This window comes from Alligator mississippiensis, chromosome 3, assembly GCF_030867095.1.
Source record: "Alligator mississippiensis isolate rAllMis1 chromosome 3, rAllMis1, whole genome shotgun sequence".
Classification (NCBI taxonomy): domain Eukaryota; kingdom Metazoa; phylum Chordata; order Crocodylia; family Alligatoridae; genus Alligator; species Alligator mississippiensis.
This window is the reverse complement of record NC_081826.1, coordinates 255256361-255276892: the sequence shown is the minus strand read 5'-3', so window position 1 is coordinate 255276892 and position 20532 is coordinate 255256361. Positions and strand designations below refer to the sequence as shown.

At 42.7% G+C, this 20532-nt stretch overlaps 1 protein-coding gene across 4 annotated transcripts in view; it reads right to left on the bottom strand.

The window, feature by feature from the left end:
• IQGAP2 (IQ motif containing GTPase activating protein 2) overlaps positions 1-20532 on the bottom strand; it is a 205894-nt gene that overhangs the window by 167544 nt on the left and 17818 nt on the right. For all 4 annotated transcript variants that reach the window (XM_014594718.3, XM_014594721.3, XM_014594723.3 and 1 more), the window contains exon 2: positions 5298-5397. In XM_014594718.3, the coding sequence (XP_014450204.2) occupies positions 5298-5397 (100 nt within the window). The remainder of the gene's footprint in view (positions 1-5297; positions 5398-20532) is intronic.

Here is a 20532-nt window from a genome sequence, read left to right as displayed (position 1 = left end):
CATGGAGCAATGGGACTCTGATCCCCAGTCATATGATTGTCCCCCTGCCATGTACAAGTAACATGGCAGGAAATGCAATTGTTGGGCTCATGCAGATTCCATGGCACCTTTAGTTGAACGAATGCCTGCCAGGGGCCTTAGCATCACCTTGCCTATTTTAAATGCCAGGCTTCCAAGATAGGCACCTTTTAAACACAAAACACACAACGCTTAAGAAAGGGTTTTAAACAGCCAGCAGAGGGGAAGGCTGCTAAACCAACAAATAAGAGTCCAAAACAGCACCTCTGATGCCTGCCTGTAGAAAACTGGGACTCATGACCCAAATCCTCTCAAGCACTTCTAGAGCTCAGTCAACCCTGAAACAAACTGGATCACTTCTTTAAAATCAGGCCAGAAGAAGGAATGTGTTAGTAGTCCCTATCTTTTCTGTAAGCCTCAGTAGAGCACTTGCCCAGAGAGATCTGCATTCCATGTCCTCTTTGGCTCAAGATCACTGGTTTTCAGCCTTTTTTCATTTGTGGACCCCTTAAATTTTGAATGGAGGTGCAGACCCCTTTGAGATGTTAGAGCGAGTAGTTACATACTTTAGACTGGTTATAGTAATCTTCTGCGGACCCCTTAGATATAGCCTGCAGACCCCCAGGGGCCTGTGGACCACAGGTTGAAAGCCGTTGCCCTAGAAGCTTTTATACCCATATCTTCCAACTCCAAAGAAATTCTTTGGCTCATCTGGCTGGATCATTCTTCATCATTCCTGTGAAGGCCAGATCACTCTGTGGCCAGTTCATATCGTTAGAGAATGAGAAAGCAAGGAGAAAGTCTGTAGCCAAGTAAAAGGGAAAAACCCTAAAAATATTAATTTTTCAAAACAAAATCCAAGTTTTCTACCCACTCACAGTAAGTTGCAAATAACATGCTCTTAAAATTAAAAGGAAGAGAGGATGGAGGACGCAAAAAAACCAAGAGTTACAACTTGAAATACAGTTGATTTCTCTGTAAGGAAAAAAAGCTCAGTTTGAATGCAAGACAACACACCAAGATAAAAAGATGCTATCAGGCAAATTCAGCCCTGTCACAAGCTTTCAAGTCAGCAAGAGCTGTTCCAGTATATTAAGTCGTTACCAACACTACATTTCCATTAGGCTTGTAGTATACCACAGTATCCGTGACAATTAACAGAATTTCACAACATGTGTGCTACTGTTCAAAACAAAATGGTTTGCTTAGTGCACAGCTCTGGAAAAGCTAAAGCAAAAGCCAGGCTTGAGGCAGTGTAATAGCTAGAATTACAGACAAGGATAAACTCTAGCAAAGAGAATTTAGTGATAATGTTTCAATTAATTCTAGCCAATTACAAAAACAATTAAGATGAATCCCTTCAAAAAGATTATTTAAAGAAAAATTACTACATGTTTTCTGGGACTTGATTAAGGGAGCTGCTGTATGTAGAACAAGATCTAACATCCTTCAACTTGCAGAGTTTTGCAGGATTTAATGAATTTAACTAAAATGGAAACTTGGACAAATAAACTGGAAGCAAATTATTCTACTTGAAGGAAGAAAAAGATTAAAACTAATAGCTTTGCCTCTAATTTTACTGCTTCCATAAGCTTAAAGCAAATATCAGAAATATTAGCTCTCATGTTAGCTCACAAAATTCTCAGGTTTGAAATAACTCTTTAGATCAGTTCCATACTGCCAATTTATTTTGGGAGGACAGAGAAGGGAGGGGGGGGGGGGAGAGTAAGTCAGCCATTAATTGCTCTGTTTACTTTAGGCAGGTGTTAGGTTTAGTAGCATAATGCAATGGAACAAGTGCTTGTTAATATCAGACTTAACACCCTATTCAAACAGTGCTGATCTCCACAGATATTTCAAGTCTGTGCATTGTGTTTAAGCAACTTCCTATCTTGCAGGACATGTAATATCAAGAAAGTGTACCTAGCACAGAAGGTACTATTGACAGAAGCACAACTAATAAGATAATCCATTTTCAGGTCTGATTTGGGAGTATTTTTATTAAGCCATCCTACAGGAAGTAAAATGTGCAAACAATGATTAAAAAAAAAAAAACAGCTGAAAGTACACATTCTTCACTTTTTAATTAACTCTGGCATTTTGAAATGTACAGCTGTTAAAAACATTTTGATTACAAACACTGCAGAGGTCAGCCCCCACTGCTATAGCATGGTTTAGTTTAAAAATTATAATGCAACACAAAAAATGGCATTGTGCCAAAATCTTTGGTCATCTAATGCTTCAGTATCAATTTCTGAAGCTGCAAAGGTTGAATGGTTAAAAACCACATGCACACTGCCACCACCTGCCCGGGTGAATGAAGTAAACATACTTTTAGCCATTTATCTCAGTTCGAGAATAGCACTGGATGACTGTGCAGCTGTTTAAGAAGACAATACAATTAAGAGTAATTCCAGTTTCTTCTTTCCTCCCTCAAAAAGTTTTTCTTCCCAGAAAGACAACACATCAATATAAAGAACAAAAATCAAAAACCAACAACAAAAAAATCCCATTAAAAATCTCTCTTGTCATATGGTTGTTTTGGGGCCATAATTTTCTGGAACTTTCGTAGGACTGGTTCTAAGATCAATAGATTTTTTAAAGATAAATGGTGCATGCAAGCTTGCACCAACAGCACCTTCAATCCCAATTAGAATCACCCTTTCTTGGATTAGGGTTCTAATGATTGCGCTCTCTCTTCCACTGGTCAGAAGAGTTTGACATAGGCCTTTTAACTCCCAGGAAGTGTGCCATCAGACTTCTCACAAGATGTAGTACTACAATGCTTGCTCACCTAGAGGGAATTTGGAGTGGAGTGGTTGATGCTATATTCTTTGGAAGCTGTTATTTTGGTCTCAAGCAATGAAAGGTTTTGTTTAAGCTAGAGCTGCTCGTCAAGCTCCATGGAGACTGGGACAGTGGCAACAGCAGCAGCAGGCAGAAAGGTTCCCCCTCCAGGTGACAAAGACCATTGTACCTCTCTGCTTGCGTCTCTCTAACCTGCCCTTGAAAGTTTCCAAGGACAGATTCTACAACCTCTCCAGGTAGGATGTTACAATGCTTAGCCACCCTTGCTAGAGAAAGTTCTTCCCAATATCCAACCTAAAAAAAACAAAACAAAAAAACACAAACAAAAAAAATCCACCCTTGCTGCAGTTTAAGAGCATTACTCCTTACATATGACAAAACCTAAAGGGCAGTTATCAAACCCCTCCCTGTCTTCTCTTCTCCAGACTAAACAATCCCAGTTGTTCTAATTTTCCCTTGTACCTCACATTTCCTGGCCTACCAGTGCTAAACAGAGCAGAGTCACTTCCACCTCAACTTCTAAGCAATGTTTCTATTAAATACAGTCTAGTATGCTATTGGCTTCCCCATCCTTTCATTAGAAGCACACTAATAAACTAAGCTGAATATGAGCCAATACAAACCCCAGGTCCTTTGCAGGACTTCTCACTTCACCTTATCTAATTTTGTTTGATACATTTTGGACCATTTTTCCAGTTTATCACTGTCATTCTGAATTCTAATCCTTTCTTCCAGAGCACCTGCAAATCTACCAAACTTGATGTCATCTGTAAGTATAAAAACTTTACACTCAATCCCATCCTCCAAGTTACTAATGAAGATAAACAGTAGCAGACCCAAGACACACCCCCAGGAAGCCACATTAGATATCTCCTCCCAATTACCCACCTAGCCACTGAAGTACCATTAGTATGGTATAATGCAGAGAGAGAAGGAGTATTTTACAACTCTGGAAATCATTAGATTGGCTGGGTGTTTGATAAGAGACTCCTTTTTGCTACACCCAGACCCAACACATTTGTCATCACCTCTAAAATACCACTGAAGAATCATTAAAAAATATTATATCTATCACCAGTACCAAGAAAAGCAGCACAAAGGTAATAACTAGTATTCTTTTTTACTGCTATATCTATCCTTGCAAAATATCACAGGATACTCTCAGTGAGACATAACGCAAAGAGCTTGAGTTCAGACTTCTCTCTGCAAAGAAGATGAAAAGAAACTGAAGACAAAAGAAAAGCTGGAACTGAGAAGTTATAATAAATTGTATCTTAATAAAAGTTACGAAATAAAAAGTATACAGTTTAGATGCAAGAAATGTAAGAGAAAGAACACAGAACAAGATACAAGCCGAAGACTAACGATTTCCTATTGGCTTGGAAGCTATATCAGAGGTCTGAACTCAGAAACAGGCAGCGCTCACTACAGTGAGGGGACAGCATAATGAAGGGGGGAAGTTAGAACAAGGCCGAGGCACCATCATAATGTCTCTGGGACAACTTGATAATCTGTAGTTGGGGATTTAGCTGCTGTGGACAGACAGTGAGTGTTAGCAGAGATGAATGACATTTTCATACAATAGAAAGGCAAGAGTGGATTGTCACACTTTTCTTAAAAAAAAGAGACAAACAAGATATTTTGAAATCTAAAAAGGATTCCTGTTCAGAAACACTGATTTTTACTAAATTTATTCCATGTATAGTACTGCAATCTTCTCATTTTTCTCAAGCTCAAGAAGCTTTGAGGCTTAGTAGGTTCTACTCTTGAAATTGTTTTCCCAAAAGTCTCTATACAAAGGATTAATATTCTTCTGAAGAAACATGAAAAAAAAAAAACACCTTTCCTCATAAAATTAAGTGATAGTATAGTACAACTTTATAGTCATCAGAACAACAGCAGTAAAAAAGCCTGACATCTTTATTTTACAGCAAAAAAAGTTATAACAACTTTATGCGGGACATTATGGGCCAGATCCTATTTCTCTAATTAGGCATGTAAGTGGACATAGGTGCCCAAGTCCCACAAAATGTCTGGTAGGTGGAACAGAATCTAGCCCAACGTATTGCACGTTATTTTATAAGCATGATACTTTCACCTTGTTTCTTTTTCCAGTATGGATGGGTATCTGGCCAAATACTAACTGAGAACTGAGTATACACACATGGCTCAACACCCTTGCATGTGGTCAATGAAACCCTAAACTCCAATACATTAGAGGTCAGTGCCTGCCTCTTACATTTCTTTAAAAATTGCCACTAAGTGAGAAGATTCTCATAAAATTTCTTTCTACTCTATAAAACACTGGTATGCTAGAATTAGAGAAACCACAATAAATAAATAAAAGGACAGATAAGACTCTTGATCCAGTGTCTCAGTTTGACTCATCTCAGGAAATCTCAGAGCTGTATTCTAGACTCTGAAGCTAAAAACTAGGATTACGATTTTAAGTGTAATTTGAGTTTATTTACCTTTTTGCTTCCTCTAGGTGGCATAAATACTCATAAGCAATGTTCTGACGCCTCCTCTCATCCATTTCCTCTGCTGAAAGCCTTTCATCATCCACAATAGCTGTAAATAGAAAGCCATATCAAATTAGGGTACTCTTAAAGCATTTTACTGAAAACTTCAATATGCTACTGAGTATCAGAAATTACTCACTACAATGGCTTCAATGTGATGTTTATCACTCAGTAAAGTGCTTTTATCAACAGCAAAAACAAAAGCTACATTTGCATTTTGTGGCTTTAATACTACATAGAAGTCTTGAAGAACATTCCTTGGATACTGTCAACAGCATATTTCATTCAGCATCATACTATTCACAATTTTTTCCTCAATTTGTTAATTTCTTCATATTTGCCTGATGAGGTATTCACAGATTTCAACAAAAAGGGCCCTTTTTAATAAGTGGGGAAAAAAAAAAAAACCAAAAAACCAAAAAACTGTTCAGCAGGCACATGCTGTGAGTTTGGTGGGAATTACAAGTTTATATGAAATCCATTTTAGGAATTAACAGAACAGGAGACTTTTAAAGGTTTCAGATGATGGTGAAGTATGTGCTTTAGTCTGTAAAACTCAGATTCATCATCAAGTGTCACTGATTAAAAGACTAAAGCTGCACCAGAATGAATACATGCATGCATGTAGATATACCTAATAAAATCTTCACACCCTTTTACATGTAGTGTTTGTAAGCAGCATCCTGTGCGGCACCTTCTCACACCTCAAAAGGTGAAAGCAAAAGAGCCAAGTAAAGGACTCCTTTTTCTATTAAACCTCGAGGTCCCATGACCAACATGGAAAGTTGAGGTCGTTCTCCAAGTTCAAAGCTTCACTTAACTTTCTGGAAATGAGCTAACTAAGGTATTGCAAGTTCCCAAGGGATACTTCCAAAAATCTGGCCCTTAAAGAATCCAAAACCTGAATGTCTTGGCCAAATTTTAAACAAGAAAATTAAATTGCATCGACTTAAACCGCAAATACCTCCATCACTATCCCTTGCAACTAACAAGGGTATGCCAAGCATCATGTTCACCTGCTCACATTAGTCACATCAGCCTTTCATCCGTTTCTCTCAGATGAAAAGGCAGTGGTGGCAACAGCTTGCATTGTGCTGGGTGCTGCACAGAACAGCCTAGTTTACAGAAGCTGTTGCAATGCAAGCCTGACTGTCAGTGACCAATTTCTCCTTTGCAGTTTTACTTGGTAACACGGATACTTCATTTTCAATTTTAAAATACGGGGTTTAGTGTTGTTATGCACCGCGAGTAAACTGTCAGTTTGCATCACAGAGGCAATGGTTTCTGTAGCCAGTAAAGCAATCCCTGTAGTCTGGAACAGTGTTTCTCAACCCATGGTATGCGTACCCCTGGGGGGTACATGAGACATGGGCAGGGGGTACGTGGGTGCTGCGTTTTGGTCTTTGCCTGCTCTGGCTGGAAGTTCTGGCCGCCCCCCCTCCCGCCGTGTCCAGTGTGCCGGGGCTTTCACTCCCCAGCATCAGTGTACCAGGGGATAAGGGAGGCCCCGCATGGGCTGCTTTGCCCCGGGCCACAGTGGAAGAAGTGGGACTTGGCTCACAGCGGCAAAACCAGAAGTGCCATGGTGGGACTTTCTGGTTTCGCTTTTGCCGCATTGATCAGCATGGGGTATGTAAGGTACCAAAGGTCAAGAACCACTGGTCTGGAAGACCACTTCAGATGAAAGGCACTACAGAAAACAGGGGAATAAGAGTTGTGTTTTATACAGAACTGAACCATTAGTGAATAGTCACAAGCATAGTTGGTGCAATGCCCAGGCCAGAATGAGAGAAAAAAAAAAAAAAAAAAAAAAAATCACCACAGAGCTATAGTAAAAAAAAGAGAGACCATCTTACCCCATTCTAATGCTATACAAATTAAACAGGCAAGCCCCTCCAGATGAAGGATAAAGGCAGACCAAATAAATCCTCTTGTATCCCACTATTCAGTGCACATTGCTATCAATGCAGCAGCACTTCAAAGAATACTAAAAAGCCTCTCATGCACTTGAACTTAAAATAGTGTAGTGCCTTACTTAGTCGCAACATGCATACAATATTCATCTGTTGCATTTATAGATGTCAAGCATCAGTCTTCATCCAATCCAATTGTTTGCATTGCTCCTCTTTCCTCATCTTAAAATTTTTCTTTTAACTGCTAGCATAAAAAGAGCTTCCAACTGATGAAGCTAGTTCATGCCTTGCTCTATGACCCTTATAAATCTTTACTCTAGTAAGCATGACTCACTAATTTATAATCATCTGCAATAAAAGCTCATTTTTAAAATTTCCTTTGACTGAAATTTATTTGTATGTATGGTCTAAAAATAAATAAATAAAAAGTAAAATAAAATAAAAAGCAGGTCATCATCTCCCAGTAAATTTAATGGCATGGTCTATTGTAAGTAGTACACGTTTATTCTGGTTTAGGATTGCTCATATTTGTGTTAATAATGTTTTCATCAAAATTGTTTGTTTGGTTTTTTTTTTCAATTTTGCTGTCTGACATTTATTAAACAACACAAAGAAATGTAATGGTAGCTTGGAGCCAGAGCACATCCAAGAACCCATCATTGTGAAAAAAAACTCTGAAGACATCTATTTAACATAAATGAAGTTTTGCTTTAAATCGGTTGCTGTGAATTGGTCCTTTTGGGATGCTGCTTATTGAAACAAATCATGCAGACCAGATGCGAGTGGTTGAAAGTAGCTTAAAAAAAAAGTATAAACATCTTTTCTTCTTATTATTTACTACTCTTACCAAACTAAGTCTTTTCCACAAGGTTTCTCAGGATAAAAGAACTGTTTTGTTCCAGAGTTTTAGAGGGGGGGATAGCAGCTCAAGTCCAATCAGTAAAAATTTAGGTAATTTAGTTTATTTTTTAAATCCAAGTTCTGCTGCCATTCTTTGATATCTTTTCCTCTTAACAACAACAACAACAACAACAACAACAAGGAATATAGTGAGAACACATTCCTCAAAACAATAGTTCTAAAAGGTGTATATGAAATCAGTGTTTTACCATACGGCAGCAAAATATAGGCAGATTTTCCCTCCAACATTTCAGTGAGTTTCATCTCAAACACCATTTACTATTTTGGATGGCAAGCATCTAAATAGAAGTGCAAATCTTAATCTGATGTCATTTTATTAGTTGTACCAGCATTGTTGGAGAAGAGATTACGGTGAATTGGCACAAGGGGGTAAGGGGGATACGGACAGATTTCAGATAAAAAGTTCGGCTCCAAGATGCTGCAAAGAAGTTTCTTAAAACCAACACTGGGGATTAGTCAGGACCTCAGGAGGAATCTCTCCCCAACCCGACTCTACACTAAAAACAACACAGCTTTGCTGCTCCCATAACTAATTCTATCCAATTCAAAACAAGGGAATTACCTCTTCCCCTTCCATTCCAACCGTAGGCAAATAAGCAAGATTAACAGTCATCTGCAAGTGAGAGAAATAGCTACCCACGCAGTACTTACAGGCTACAGGAATTTGCCTAGGAATTTATCTATAAGAGAAGACGATCATCCTCATTTATGACAGCCATTACCATAGTAACTGAGCAACTCACAGCTAAGAATCTATCTCTGGAGTATCTGAGGATCAAAGTGTTATTTCCAATTTGTGGCACTTGGTTTCTCATTTTTACAAGCAAGAAACTGAGGCAGAGCACCCCAGCCTATGCCTATACCACCAGGTGGTTCCCTTGCCTGTCCCTCCTGTGCTGGACTTAGGGCTCTGGAAGAGCAGGTGAGGGAGCTCCAGGCTGAGGTGAGCAGGCTGGAGGGGGATCAGGGCTGCAGAGGACGAAATCAACTCCTATTTCTGTTCACTCTAGGCCCAGTCGTCCACTATACAGCCCCCCCCAGGAGACACATCCAACACAGGAGTGCAGAAGGTGTCCACCAGATCCAGAGCTGCTCGGGCTGGAGTGGTGGAGGCTCCCCAGGTACAACTGGGGAACAGGTATGATGCCTTGGCAGCTGTGACTGAGAACAACGAAGGGGATGCCTCCAGCAGGGACAATGCCACTCCCCACACAGAGGGCGCAGAGAACAAACACCAGCAGGAAGAAATGCCAGGTCCTCGTCATCAGGGACTACATCCTACGGTGACTGGAGGATTCCATCTACCATCCCGACCCCATGGCACGTGAGGTCTGCTTCATGCCTGGGGCTTGGGTTCGGGACATCACGGAGAGGATCCTGGCCTATATTCAACCCGCAGAACAGTACCCCATGGTTCTCATCCACGTGGGAACAAAATGACATGGCCAGGGCAACCAAGACTGCATCATGAAGGACTTCGAGCCTCTGGGGGCCAAGCTTAAGGAGACGGGGGCACAGGTGGTATTCTCCTCTATTCTCCTGGTGAGTAGGCAAGGACAGCAACACAAGGCCTGCATTGGCAAAGTCAAGCACAGGTTATGGAGTTGGTGCCGCTAGGCAGGCCTTGGGTTCCTGGATAACAACCCATGCTTTCATGCAAGGGACTTGCTTGGGCGGAATGGGCTACACACCTCTCTCCTAAAGGCAAGCATGTCTTCTCTTTCAGGTTGGCTGATCTCGTGCGGCGAGCTTTAAACTAGCTTCACCAGGGGATGGGGCCTCAGGAAGACTTGAGGACACCTCCCACCCAAGACAGGTGACATAACGCAAAGAGTACCCAGGTACGTAACAGGGGCCCAGATAGTCGGGGGGGGGGGGGGGGGGGAATTAAAAAAAAAAAAATCAGGGGGTGGCACACGCAGCAATCCTTAACTGCCTCTATACAAAAGTGATTGTAGTACGGGGAATAAGCAGGAGGAACTCTCCCTCCAAATAGCCTGTTCAAACCCAGACATAGTAGGGCTCACAGAAACCTGGTGGGATTCATCCCATGACTGGGCAGTTAACATTAGGGGCTATAAGCTTTATAGGCGAGATAGAACAGGAAGGAAAGGCGGGAGTGTGCTGCTCTACGTCAAAGAGCAATATACATCCTCCACCAGCAAGATGGGGTCAGAGGAGGCACAGGCTGAAGTGCTCTGGATCAGGATACAGAGGGGTTGTGGGGAAAAGGACTTAACAGCGGGGGTCTACTACAAACCCCCAACCAAGCAGAAGAGCTGGACCGCGAATTCTCGGGTCAGCTTGTGGAGGCACTTAAGGCAAGGGATGTAGTTGTCATGGGTGATCTAAATTACCTGGACATCTGCTGGGAGGAGCAGTCAGCCAGGTCAGACCACTCACAGAGGTTCCTGGCCGAGATACAGGACTTCCACTTAACCCAGGAGGTGCACAGTCTTACCAGGGGGAATGCCCTGCTGAACCTGGTCCTGGCCACAGGCGACGACCTGGTAAGAAGACTCCAGGTCCTTGACCACCCGAGCGATAGTAATCATCTCTTGCTGGAATTCACCATCCAGCGCAGGGTGTCCAGGGCCTGCAGCAAGGCAGTAGCCCTAGACTTTAAGAGGGCCAACTTCAGTGAGTTGAGATTAGTCGGAGAGGCACTGGGGTTCTCTAGAGTAGGGGAACTTAGTGCCAAGATGAGTGGTCGTTCCTTAAAGAGACTATACTCTGAGCCCAAGGGGTGACAATCCCAACAAGAAGCAAGGGGGGCAAGAGTGCCCAAAAGCCCCTCTTGCTCACCAAGGGCATTCGTGAATGCCCGATTGCCAAAAAGGAGGCGTACACCAAGTGGAAGGGAGGGGCTATCACCAAAGAAGAGTATGCCTCCACTGCTCAGGTCTGTAGGGGGGCTGTTAGAAAAGCTAAGGCAGATATGGAGCTAGGGCTAGCATCAAGGATCAAAGATAATAAAAAGTCCTTTTTTAAATATAAATCGGGAGAATGAAGGAGGCACCGGGTAATGTGGGGCCCCTGCAGGATATGCTTGGCAATCTGGTGGTTGTACCAGAGGAGAAAGCAGACCTCTAACAAATTCTTCACCCCCATTTTTTTTGTGCAGGGACCGGGACTCCCCGACCAAGATTCTAGACGGACTCAGGAGAAGTGCCGCCAGGCCTAAGGTCGAGGAGGATCAGGTTAGGGAGCTTCTGGAGGGGCTGGACGTGTTCAAATCAGCAGGTCCAGATACTCTCCACCCCAGGGTGTTGAGGGAATTGGCAGGGGTTATTGCAGGGCCCCTGCCACGGCTTTACGAGCACTTGTGGTGCTCTGGCCAGGTGCCAGATGACTGGAAGAAAGCCAATGTGGTCCCCATCTTTAAAAAAGGGAAGAGGGAGGACCCAGGCAACTATAGGCCCATTAGTCTTACTTTGATCCTGGGGAAACTCTTTGAGAAGATTATCAAGGAGCACATCTGTGATGGGCCAGCAGCAGGGATGATGCTCAAGGGCAACCAGCACGGTTTCATTAAAGGGCAGATTCTGTCAGACCAACCTGATTGCCGTCTATGATCAGGTCACAAAAGCATTGGACGCAGGTGTCACGGTGGATGTAGTCTTTCTGGACTTCAGCAAGGCCTTTGACACCGTCTCCCACCCCATTCTCATTAAAAAGCTAGGTGACTGTAGCATTGATGCCTACACAGTCAGATGGATTGTAAATTGGCTGATGGGTCGTACTCGGAGGGCAGTGGTGGACAGGTCTTTTCCAATCTGGAGGGAAGTGGGCAGTGGACTCCCCAAGGGCTCAGTCCTTGGGCCCACACTGTTCAATTTCTTTATTAGGGACTTGGATGATGGGGTGAAAAGCAGCCTGTTTAAATTTACTGATGATACCAAGATTTGGGATGAGGTGGGCACACTAGAAGGGAAGGACAGATTACAGCAGGGCCTGGACAGGTTACAGGGGTGGGCTAATGAAAATAGGATGGGTTTCAATACTGACAAGTGCAGCGTGCTGCACTTGGGCAGGAAGAACCAGCAACACACTTATAAGCTGGGAAACTCCCTTCTCAAGAGCACAGTGGCAGAAAGAAATCTTGGAGTCATTATTGACTCCAAGATGAACATGGGCCGACAATGCAAGGTCACAGTCAGTAGGGCTAACCGTACCTTGTCGTGCATCCACAGATGCATCTCAAGCAGGGCCAAGGAGGTCATCCTCTCCTTCTGTGCGACACTGGTCAGGCCACAGCTGGAGTACTGGGTTCAGTTCTGGGCACCCCACTTCAGGAGGGATGTGGACAACACAGAGGGTCCAGAGGAGGGCCACTCACATGATCCGGGGACAGCAGAGCAGACCCTACAAAGAAAGGCTATGGGACCTTAACCTGTTCAGCCTTCACAAGAGAAGGCTGAGGGGGGGCTGATGGCCACCTGGTGGCCATCTATAAAAATGGGGGGGGGGGAGACCAGCAGGGTTTGGGAGAGACCTTGTTCCCCCTAGCGCCCCCACCCCCACCCCAGGTAACAAGGAATAAATGGCCACAAGTTGTTAGAAAGTAGGTTTAGACTAGACATCCAAAGGCACTACTTTAGTCAGGGCAGCCAGGATCTGTAACCAACTTCCAAGGGAAGTGATGATGGCTCCTACCCTGGGGGTCTTTAAGAGGAGGCTTGATGTTTACCTGCCTGGGGTCATTTGAGCCCGGTTTTCTCTCCTGGCCAGGGCAAGGGGTTGGAGCTGATTATCTACAAGGTCCCTTCTATGAAACAGGCTGGCATGTGGCCAGGCACATTACCCATGGCCAGGCACCTGGCACCAGATTTCAGGTACTTACCCACAATCTAAGTTAAGATCTTTTTTCTTCCTTAAGGCCTTCCCAATATGCGGGGAAGGGCATGTTTATGAACTACAGTTTTCCACTGCAAGATGCAAGTCTAAATATCACTGGGTTGCGTGTCAAATTGTCTCAGTTTATTAAAAAAATACAACCCGCACACATATAAAAGTTCTGAGCCTAGAGAGGTTTTTATCATTATCAGTACACAAAGACTCTACAGACCAAAGTGATCTAGTACTGTAAAAAGGTAACTGTCAACTCTGCTACTATAGAAGGAACTCATAAATCCACTGTGATTCTTTAAAACCCAAATGTCTGCACTAATTTGACTGTGCAGAAATGGCATAAAAGTAGGATGCGTTTTGCTTTGGAGTAAATTTGCTCTTTTCTTAATCAAGTTTCAATCTAAACTCATAGACCCATTTTGCTACAGTTTAAAGTAACTACATCACTAAAAGTTCTCAGTGGAGCTAAACTTGAGACAGCATGAGAAAGAAGGCAAAATAAAAATGTAAGCTTGACATTGCAAGCTTCAGAACTTACAGAAGACTTCAACCTGAAATGCACATTACAGCCTATTTTCCCCACCTTCCATACACAACAGTAACAGCAATCATGGGCTATTGCGAGAACCAAACTTAAACCACTCCAGACACTGCACTTCAGCTCTCTGGAAGTAATCTGACAGCTGCCTAGTTGTGTTGAATTCAATAAGAGTGAATGCATCTGCAAGACTACCTCCCCTTAAAGCTCTTTTAGCTGCTCAAGATTATTCATTTGGAGAACAACAAATCTGTATGGAAGGGAAGAAGAGGAGCAGTTTACTAGAAGACCTAGTGAGTAGGCCTGGTAGGCATGGATCCAGGCCCAAGGCATGCTTGGGAGCCAGGGGAAGCTTGAACATGAGAAAGGAGGGAAAGGAAAGGAAGAGGCAGGGAAGCTAGTTGTGTGGGCAGTTACTAGAGATGTGAAGGCCCAGAAAAAAAACCCAGGAAAGTTTGGGAAACAACTTTTTTTTCCCTTTCTATTCCCTCCCCACCCCAGGGCTTTTCCCAAAAAATTAGAAAAACTGAAAAAAGCAAAAAAATTTAGAAAAATTATAAAACCTCTTATGAAGTATTTTCTTAGAATGATGGATAAAATGTTAAGACAAAGTGTTCATATATGAATTACATAAAGTTATGAAAATAATTGAATTCCTACTAATCTGATGTTTTACGACAAATCACCCAACCTTAACAGCGAGGCGAGACCTGCGGGGCAGGGAAGTTGTTCACAGTTAACTCTGAGGAAACCTCTCCTCCCATCCATTACTAAAAATTATAGATGCTGTACCTTAGTGTTTATATATGCAAGCTAGCCACAAAATTATATTTTTATTTTTTCTCCCTCAGCAAAATAGTGCAACCAGCCTCTAGCACATGGAAGCATTTCCACACTGCAAGTTATTCTGAGGAAAAAAAAAGTGATTTGCAAATACTGTCAAATGAAATGTACATTTCCAAATGCTACCAGGATGACCAAACACATCCTTGTACATAATAAGTGTCCTGCAGACATTAAAAAAAATCCTTCATAGGTGTAAGTGAGGAGGAGGAGGTAGATCATGATGATGAAAATACAAGTAGCTCTTTCCACTATTCTTGATCCAGAAGTCCTTCTACTGATGCTGCTGCTGCTTCTTCATAAAAAGATCAGCATCCTTAAGTAACCAAATATTGCAACCAACAGTATACAAAAGACTCTCAATAGCTTCATTTGTAGACAAGATAACACCTGAAGATCAGGAAAAACTGAACAAGGAAAAACTGAACAAGCTCTTGCAAGAGCAATATATTCTTCTGGGATGCAATTGTCAATAACTGAAAATGCATACTGGCAGGAAGCTTTTAAAATATTAAGACCATCATAACATTTGTCCAGCAGACTAAAAGAGGCTTGCTCAAAGAATAAGCCAGAATATGAACATGTAATGCAATCTGTGCAAGGAAAAAAAAAATCAAAGTCAATGAAGCACTGTGTCTTGCAGTACTTACAGAGGGATGGACAAATGTGCAGGGCAAAGGAATCAAACTTTGTGACAACACCTCAACCAGTTTTTTGTTTGTTTGTTTTTTACAGAAGCACTGAAACAGGAGAGAACAGGCATACTGCAGAGTATATCAGTAGTAAAATATATGTGAAGTCATATCAAAGATTGGGAGTGGTACAGTACTTGCTTTGCTGACTGATAATGCAAGTAACATGAAAGCAGCATGGGAGAGCATAATGGATAAATATCCACATATTACTGCAATAGAATGTGCATCCCATGGGCTAAACTTGCTTCTTAATGACATCATGAAGTTGGACACTCTGCAAGAGATCTATAGAAGAGCAAAAGAAGTTATAAAACATGTAAAAGCTACTCATATTGTAGCTATCTTCTTTAAGAAGCAGCAGGAAGAAAAGAATGCAAAGAATAAGACAGTGACACTCAAATGCTGTAGTAAAAACTAGATGGGGTGGAGTGGTGATCTCATTTGAAAGTTTATTAAAAACAAAAGCTCTTCAAGAAACAGTAATAACTGAGGATCTTAAAGTACCCAGAAGTGTAAGGAACACTGTACTTGATGAGGATGTCTTCTAGGTTCAGCTGCAGAACTCCCTGAAGATTCTAAAGCCAATTTCTTCAGTAATCACTGCATCTGAATCAGACTGCACTTTTGGTCAGACAGTCCTTACCAAATGGCCCAGATAGATTCTCAAAAACCGTTGATTTTAAGTGCATCTCCTCTTACAAGTACAGAAGAAAGAAAAGTGAAAGACTGTATTAACAGACAGGAAGAATTTTGTTGCTAATCAATTCATGCTGCTGCAAGTCTCTTGGATTGAAAATTCAAAGGCAGAAAATGTTAGTGATGATAGCACTGCTACTGCATTTGACTGGATTACAAAACAAGCAACACACTTTAGGACTTGATGCTGGAAAGGTACTTTCAAATGTTGCAGAATACAGAACATCTTCAGGTATTTGGTCCAGGAATGCAGTCTGGGACTCTACCAAGCATATCCCTCCTGCAACATGATGGTGTCATGACCCAGAGGTCTGATTTTTTGTGTGCGCGCTTCGGCACTAAGAATTATCCCCGCGGGTATACAGCTTCGTTGCATGGAGGAGTTCTGCTGCGCAGAGAACCCGCGTGCAGGGAAGTGTTCCTGCCACTTTGCAGTGATCTTTGCAGGGTGCATTTCCTTTGCAGCACAGAAATGCACGGTGCAAAGGTTTCCCCGCTTGTCGTATGCAAATTCGTGCCCCGCAATTGGCTAGTTCTAAATTATTCACACGTGGCAGCTGGCGATTGGTCTGCTAGCCGTATAAGAGGCTTGAGCAGTTTCCGCCCAAGCTGAAGAGGACTCCGCATCCATCTCGTGGGGACTCTGGGTGTGCGCGGCAGGGTAATAGAAACCCTGTGTGTCGCTCAGAGGGGTTTGGCGGCCTGATCCACCGCCCACCTCTTCCCGTCTTCGAACGGAGCCTACTATAAGACGTAACGACGAGTTTTACGCGCGCTTGTCCTGGACATCCGGATTTTGTCTGCGTGGAGCCTAGCAACCTCCACGTGATTGTTCGTGTTCTGTCTGCGTGGAGCCTTGCAACCTCCACGTGTGTTCGTGTTTTTTGTTGTAACCGCAACTCAAGCAAGTTCTCAGCCTATACCACGACCATCTCAGTGTAAGTAAAATAATCTTAAAATCAACCATTACGTGTCTGTGCCTAATTCTAGCTCGGCGCCCGCCCTCTCCGACCCAGCCTGCCCGGGCTGCTGGCCACAGCCCGTGTGCAGAGCGACGAAAGCGACCCGGGGTCAGACCCGGCGCACACAGATGGCAATGCCTTTGCACAACACAGCCTCTGACTCCTCTTGCTTCTCGTCCGCTTCAGATTCCTCCATCTTCTGCAGCATGTGAAAGAACCTGGTCTATGTTTGGAAATACTCGTACCAAATCAAGAAACAAATTAACATGTGAAAGGGTAGAGAAGCTTGTCTCAATCCTGAAAACCTGAAGGTTTGCCCGAAGTCCATGAAGATGATAAAAATGAAGGATAAGAAGAATGAGAAGAAGCAGAAAATGCTAATAGTGACAGCTCAGAAAGTAAGACTGATTAGACAAAGTTGCATGTAGCAAAATTTGTATTTATTTAGTCTTGGGGTTTTGTTCCTCCCACCTCTTGCTCTTTTTCTAAAAATGAGTGCTTTCTGTATCTGCTTGACACTGTGGAGGAGACCAAGTCCAGAATACATAATAACTTACTTTGTTTTACTATAATGTTGATGCTTTCTTTTATTTTCAACTTAAATTTTTGCCTGCTTCTCAAAAAAAACTGGCAAAAACCAAGATGCTAGGTTCCTTAGAGCACAGCAGCTTGTAGCTCCATTTGTAACAAAAATTAAAAACATTTTAAAGTAAATTTAATTGGTACATTTGTAACCTTCTGAATAAACTATACCTTTAAATTTAATAAATATACCAAACATGATAATTTTATGAGCAAACCAAAAAGTTATACATAATATATTTTATGTTCTTAAAGTAGTTAAGTGAATTTAGATCTCTAAAGGGTGCCAAGAAAGTAAGTATATTTCAATTTTTCCCCAAATTATCGCTTTCTGGAAAAAACAGGAAAAGAAAACCTTCTCCATGGCTTCAAAATTTCCAGAAGTTTTACGTCTCTAGCAGTTACTGTGAGCAAATATATATTTTTAATTTAAGAAGTTGAAAAGAGAAGTACATCCGACTAACAGCTGATCTGTTTTTTAAAAATTAAGTTAACAGCTACATACAAATCTCAGTGAGAGAGGAGACACCACATACTAGCAAAACCCTGGCATACACCCACACTCGCTACAAATTCCCAGTAAATGTGAGCTCTCTACTTGACCTCAGGAGTCCATATGTCTGACTATTGTGGACCAAGGAACTTTTTCTAGAATGTAGCCCTTGAACAGGGACAGATCAAGAGGCAGTACAGGGGCCCAGGTGCACTCCCTTTTCAGACTGCTGTCACATTGCAGCAGCAGACAAGGACTTTAATCCTCTACCCTCTGCCTCTCTTGTGTCCTCAGCAGCACATTTTCTCCATTCCCATTCCACCCCTTCCCCACCTGCTGTTATTGCCACTGCTGCTGCCACCACCAGCAGCTGCCAGAGCCACTTCTGCCCTGTTCACTTGGACCCTGCTGCAGGACAGCAGCAGCAGGCTGGTTCCTCCTGCCTGCCCAGTTTCCCCTATGTGTTCCCTGCCAGCCCAGGAGCAGTAAGAAATTGTGAGAGCAATGGTAAATGTATATAGAGCAAGTTATTTAACTTTGGTTCTGTTAACAAAAAATTCAGAAGATTAAGATAACTACAGATAATACTTCATCTTCTAATGACATCTTTAATTAGGGGTGCACCAATAAAGATTTTTTTGGTCAGTATAAATGGCCGATTATCAACCAGCTATGTTGGCCAATACTGATCCAACAGCCAATATGCAGCCCAGCAGCATGGAGAGCAATGTCAGGCCAGTGAGTCTGTCAGTGGGGGAAGGGAAGGGGTGTGGGGGAGACGGATCGAGGCATGGACCAGAGATGCAGGCAACTCTGAGGGGTGCAGCTCCGTGCATGTACCCCTGGGTAAGGCATGGGGGTCATGTGCCCCCTAGATTTGCGCATAGGGTGAGGGCGGGCTGTGCTTGGGACGGGTGGGAATAGCGCTGAGAGGGAGGACTATGGCAAATTTTGGGGTGGCTGCTCCCCTGCAGTCACCCCTCCCAGCACCACTGCCACCCACCCCGAGCATAGCCCTAGCCCAGCCCTCCTGCCAGGAAGAGGCCAACAGCCCCTGACCCTGAGTCCACAGCAGGCAGCCCGCCTCCAGCCCACACAGAAGTCCGGGGCCATGTGCCCCCCATACCAACTGCATCCACATGCATGCAGCATTTATTGGTGACATTAATCAGCTATACCAGCAAAAAAGCTACTTGCCAATAAGTGTCAAAATTTCATTTTATCGGTGCCAATCTGATATGGACCAATATATTGGTGCACCTCTAGCCTCAATATAACATTGAAGAGGTCCACCCATTTTTATGAGTGTTATTCTAGGAATTAGTGACAGAAGATTCTTCCCTTGTACCCAAAGCCTTAAATTCTTACCCAACCATACCTGCTCCCCTAAGTTCAGCCCTCATCTGTTTGAAGATATTAAGCACACAAACACACAAGTATTAGAACCATCACATCATGGGACTTGTGATGCAACACTTGCCACAGCCCCTCAGTTTACAGCCAAGTGTCAAAATAACTGCATTTTATGGAGTCTGTCAAATGTCAACATTGGCAGGAGATTGCTACAATTCTGGAACAAGTTTCAACACACTTGGCCTAGTTCTTGAATTCCCACAAAGTTAAAAAAAGTCAGATTTAACCACACAAACTGAAGCTGGCTTAAGCATTTGACAGTTACAGCCAGAACCTTTACCAGTCAATTTTTCAGAAATAACATTATTTATTTGATTGACATGCCACCCTTCCCAAAAAAAGCTCAAGGCAGTTTACAGTAAGAGAACAGAATACCTTATAAAAACAGGAAAACAAGACAATTTACAAGGGAACTAGAATAGTACATAGAACAGAGATTTCCCTCCTCCCCCCAAACTAGTACATCTCAGCTTATAGCGTTGTTTGCTAAACCCCTGCCCAAATAGAGAGCTGTTGCATAGCTCTTCTGGATGATGCCCAGCCTATGGCTTTGACAAGCCACAGAAGGGAAAGAGTTCCAGAGGTCAAGAATGTCATTACGGCTTTTGGGGTGGAGGCAGGGAATTGCTGAATCTTGGAAAATGCTTAATTGAAGATGCTTGTAGTGTAATAAGTTCTGTGCATGTTAGTTGTTGGCTGGTCTCACCCCCCCACCCTGCTCCTCCTCCAGCAGTGGTAGAACTTGAGAGTTCTCTACATCTCATTTGGTACAGAATTTTTTCCTAGAAAAAATTTTTTGGAAATCAACTAGAGCCACAACATTAGAAAGCTAGTTTCATTTTTTTCTCCCCTGATGCATGATACCTGCTATTGTTATGCTGAGAATGACCTCCTCCACATTTTTACAAAACAGACTCTGCATATTGATGGTATTTGCAAAAGGTTGCTCTCAGCTCCCTTTAAAGAGATCTACGCTTCCATTTATACTGCATCTGCTTTTCTGAGAGGCAAGTAGTTTAGCTCAGGCAAGTGTGTTTTAAAAAGATGCTAGAGTTATAAGAAACTGAGTTGGTTACCCTCTACATAGGCATCTATTCCGTTTTAACCTTAAGGCACTCCTCAAAGGGTAAAGAGTTGGGGAGAATAATATAATAAGGAAGAGGGAACATTTAGAGTCAACCCCCAGGAAGATGGGATTTAAAAATCAGCTTTCAGAGATAAGGTAAAAGGACACACTTCTGTCCCCAGAAGCTAGCATAATTAATGTGTGCATGCAT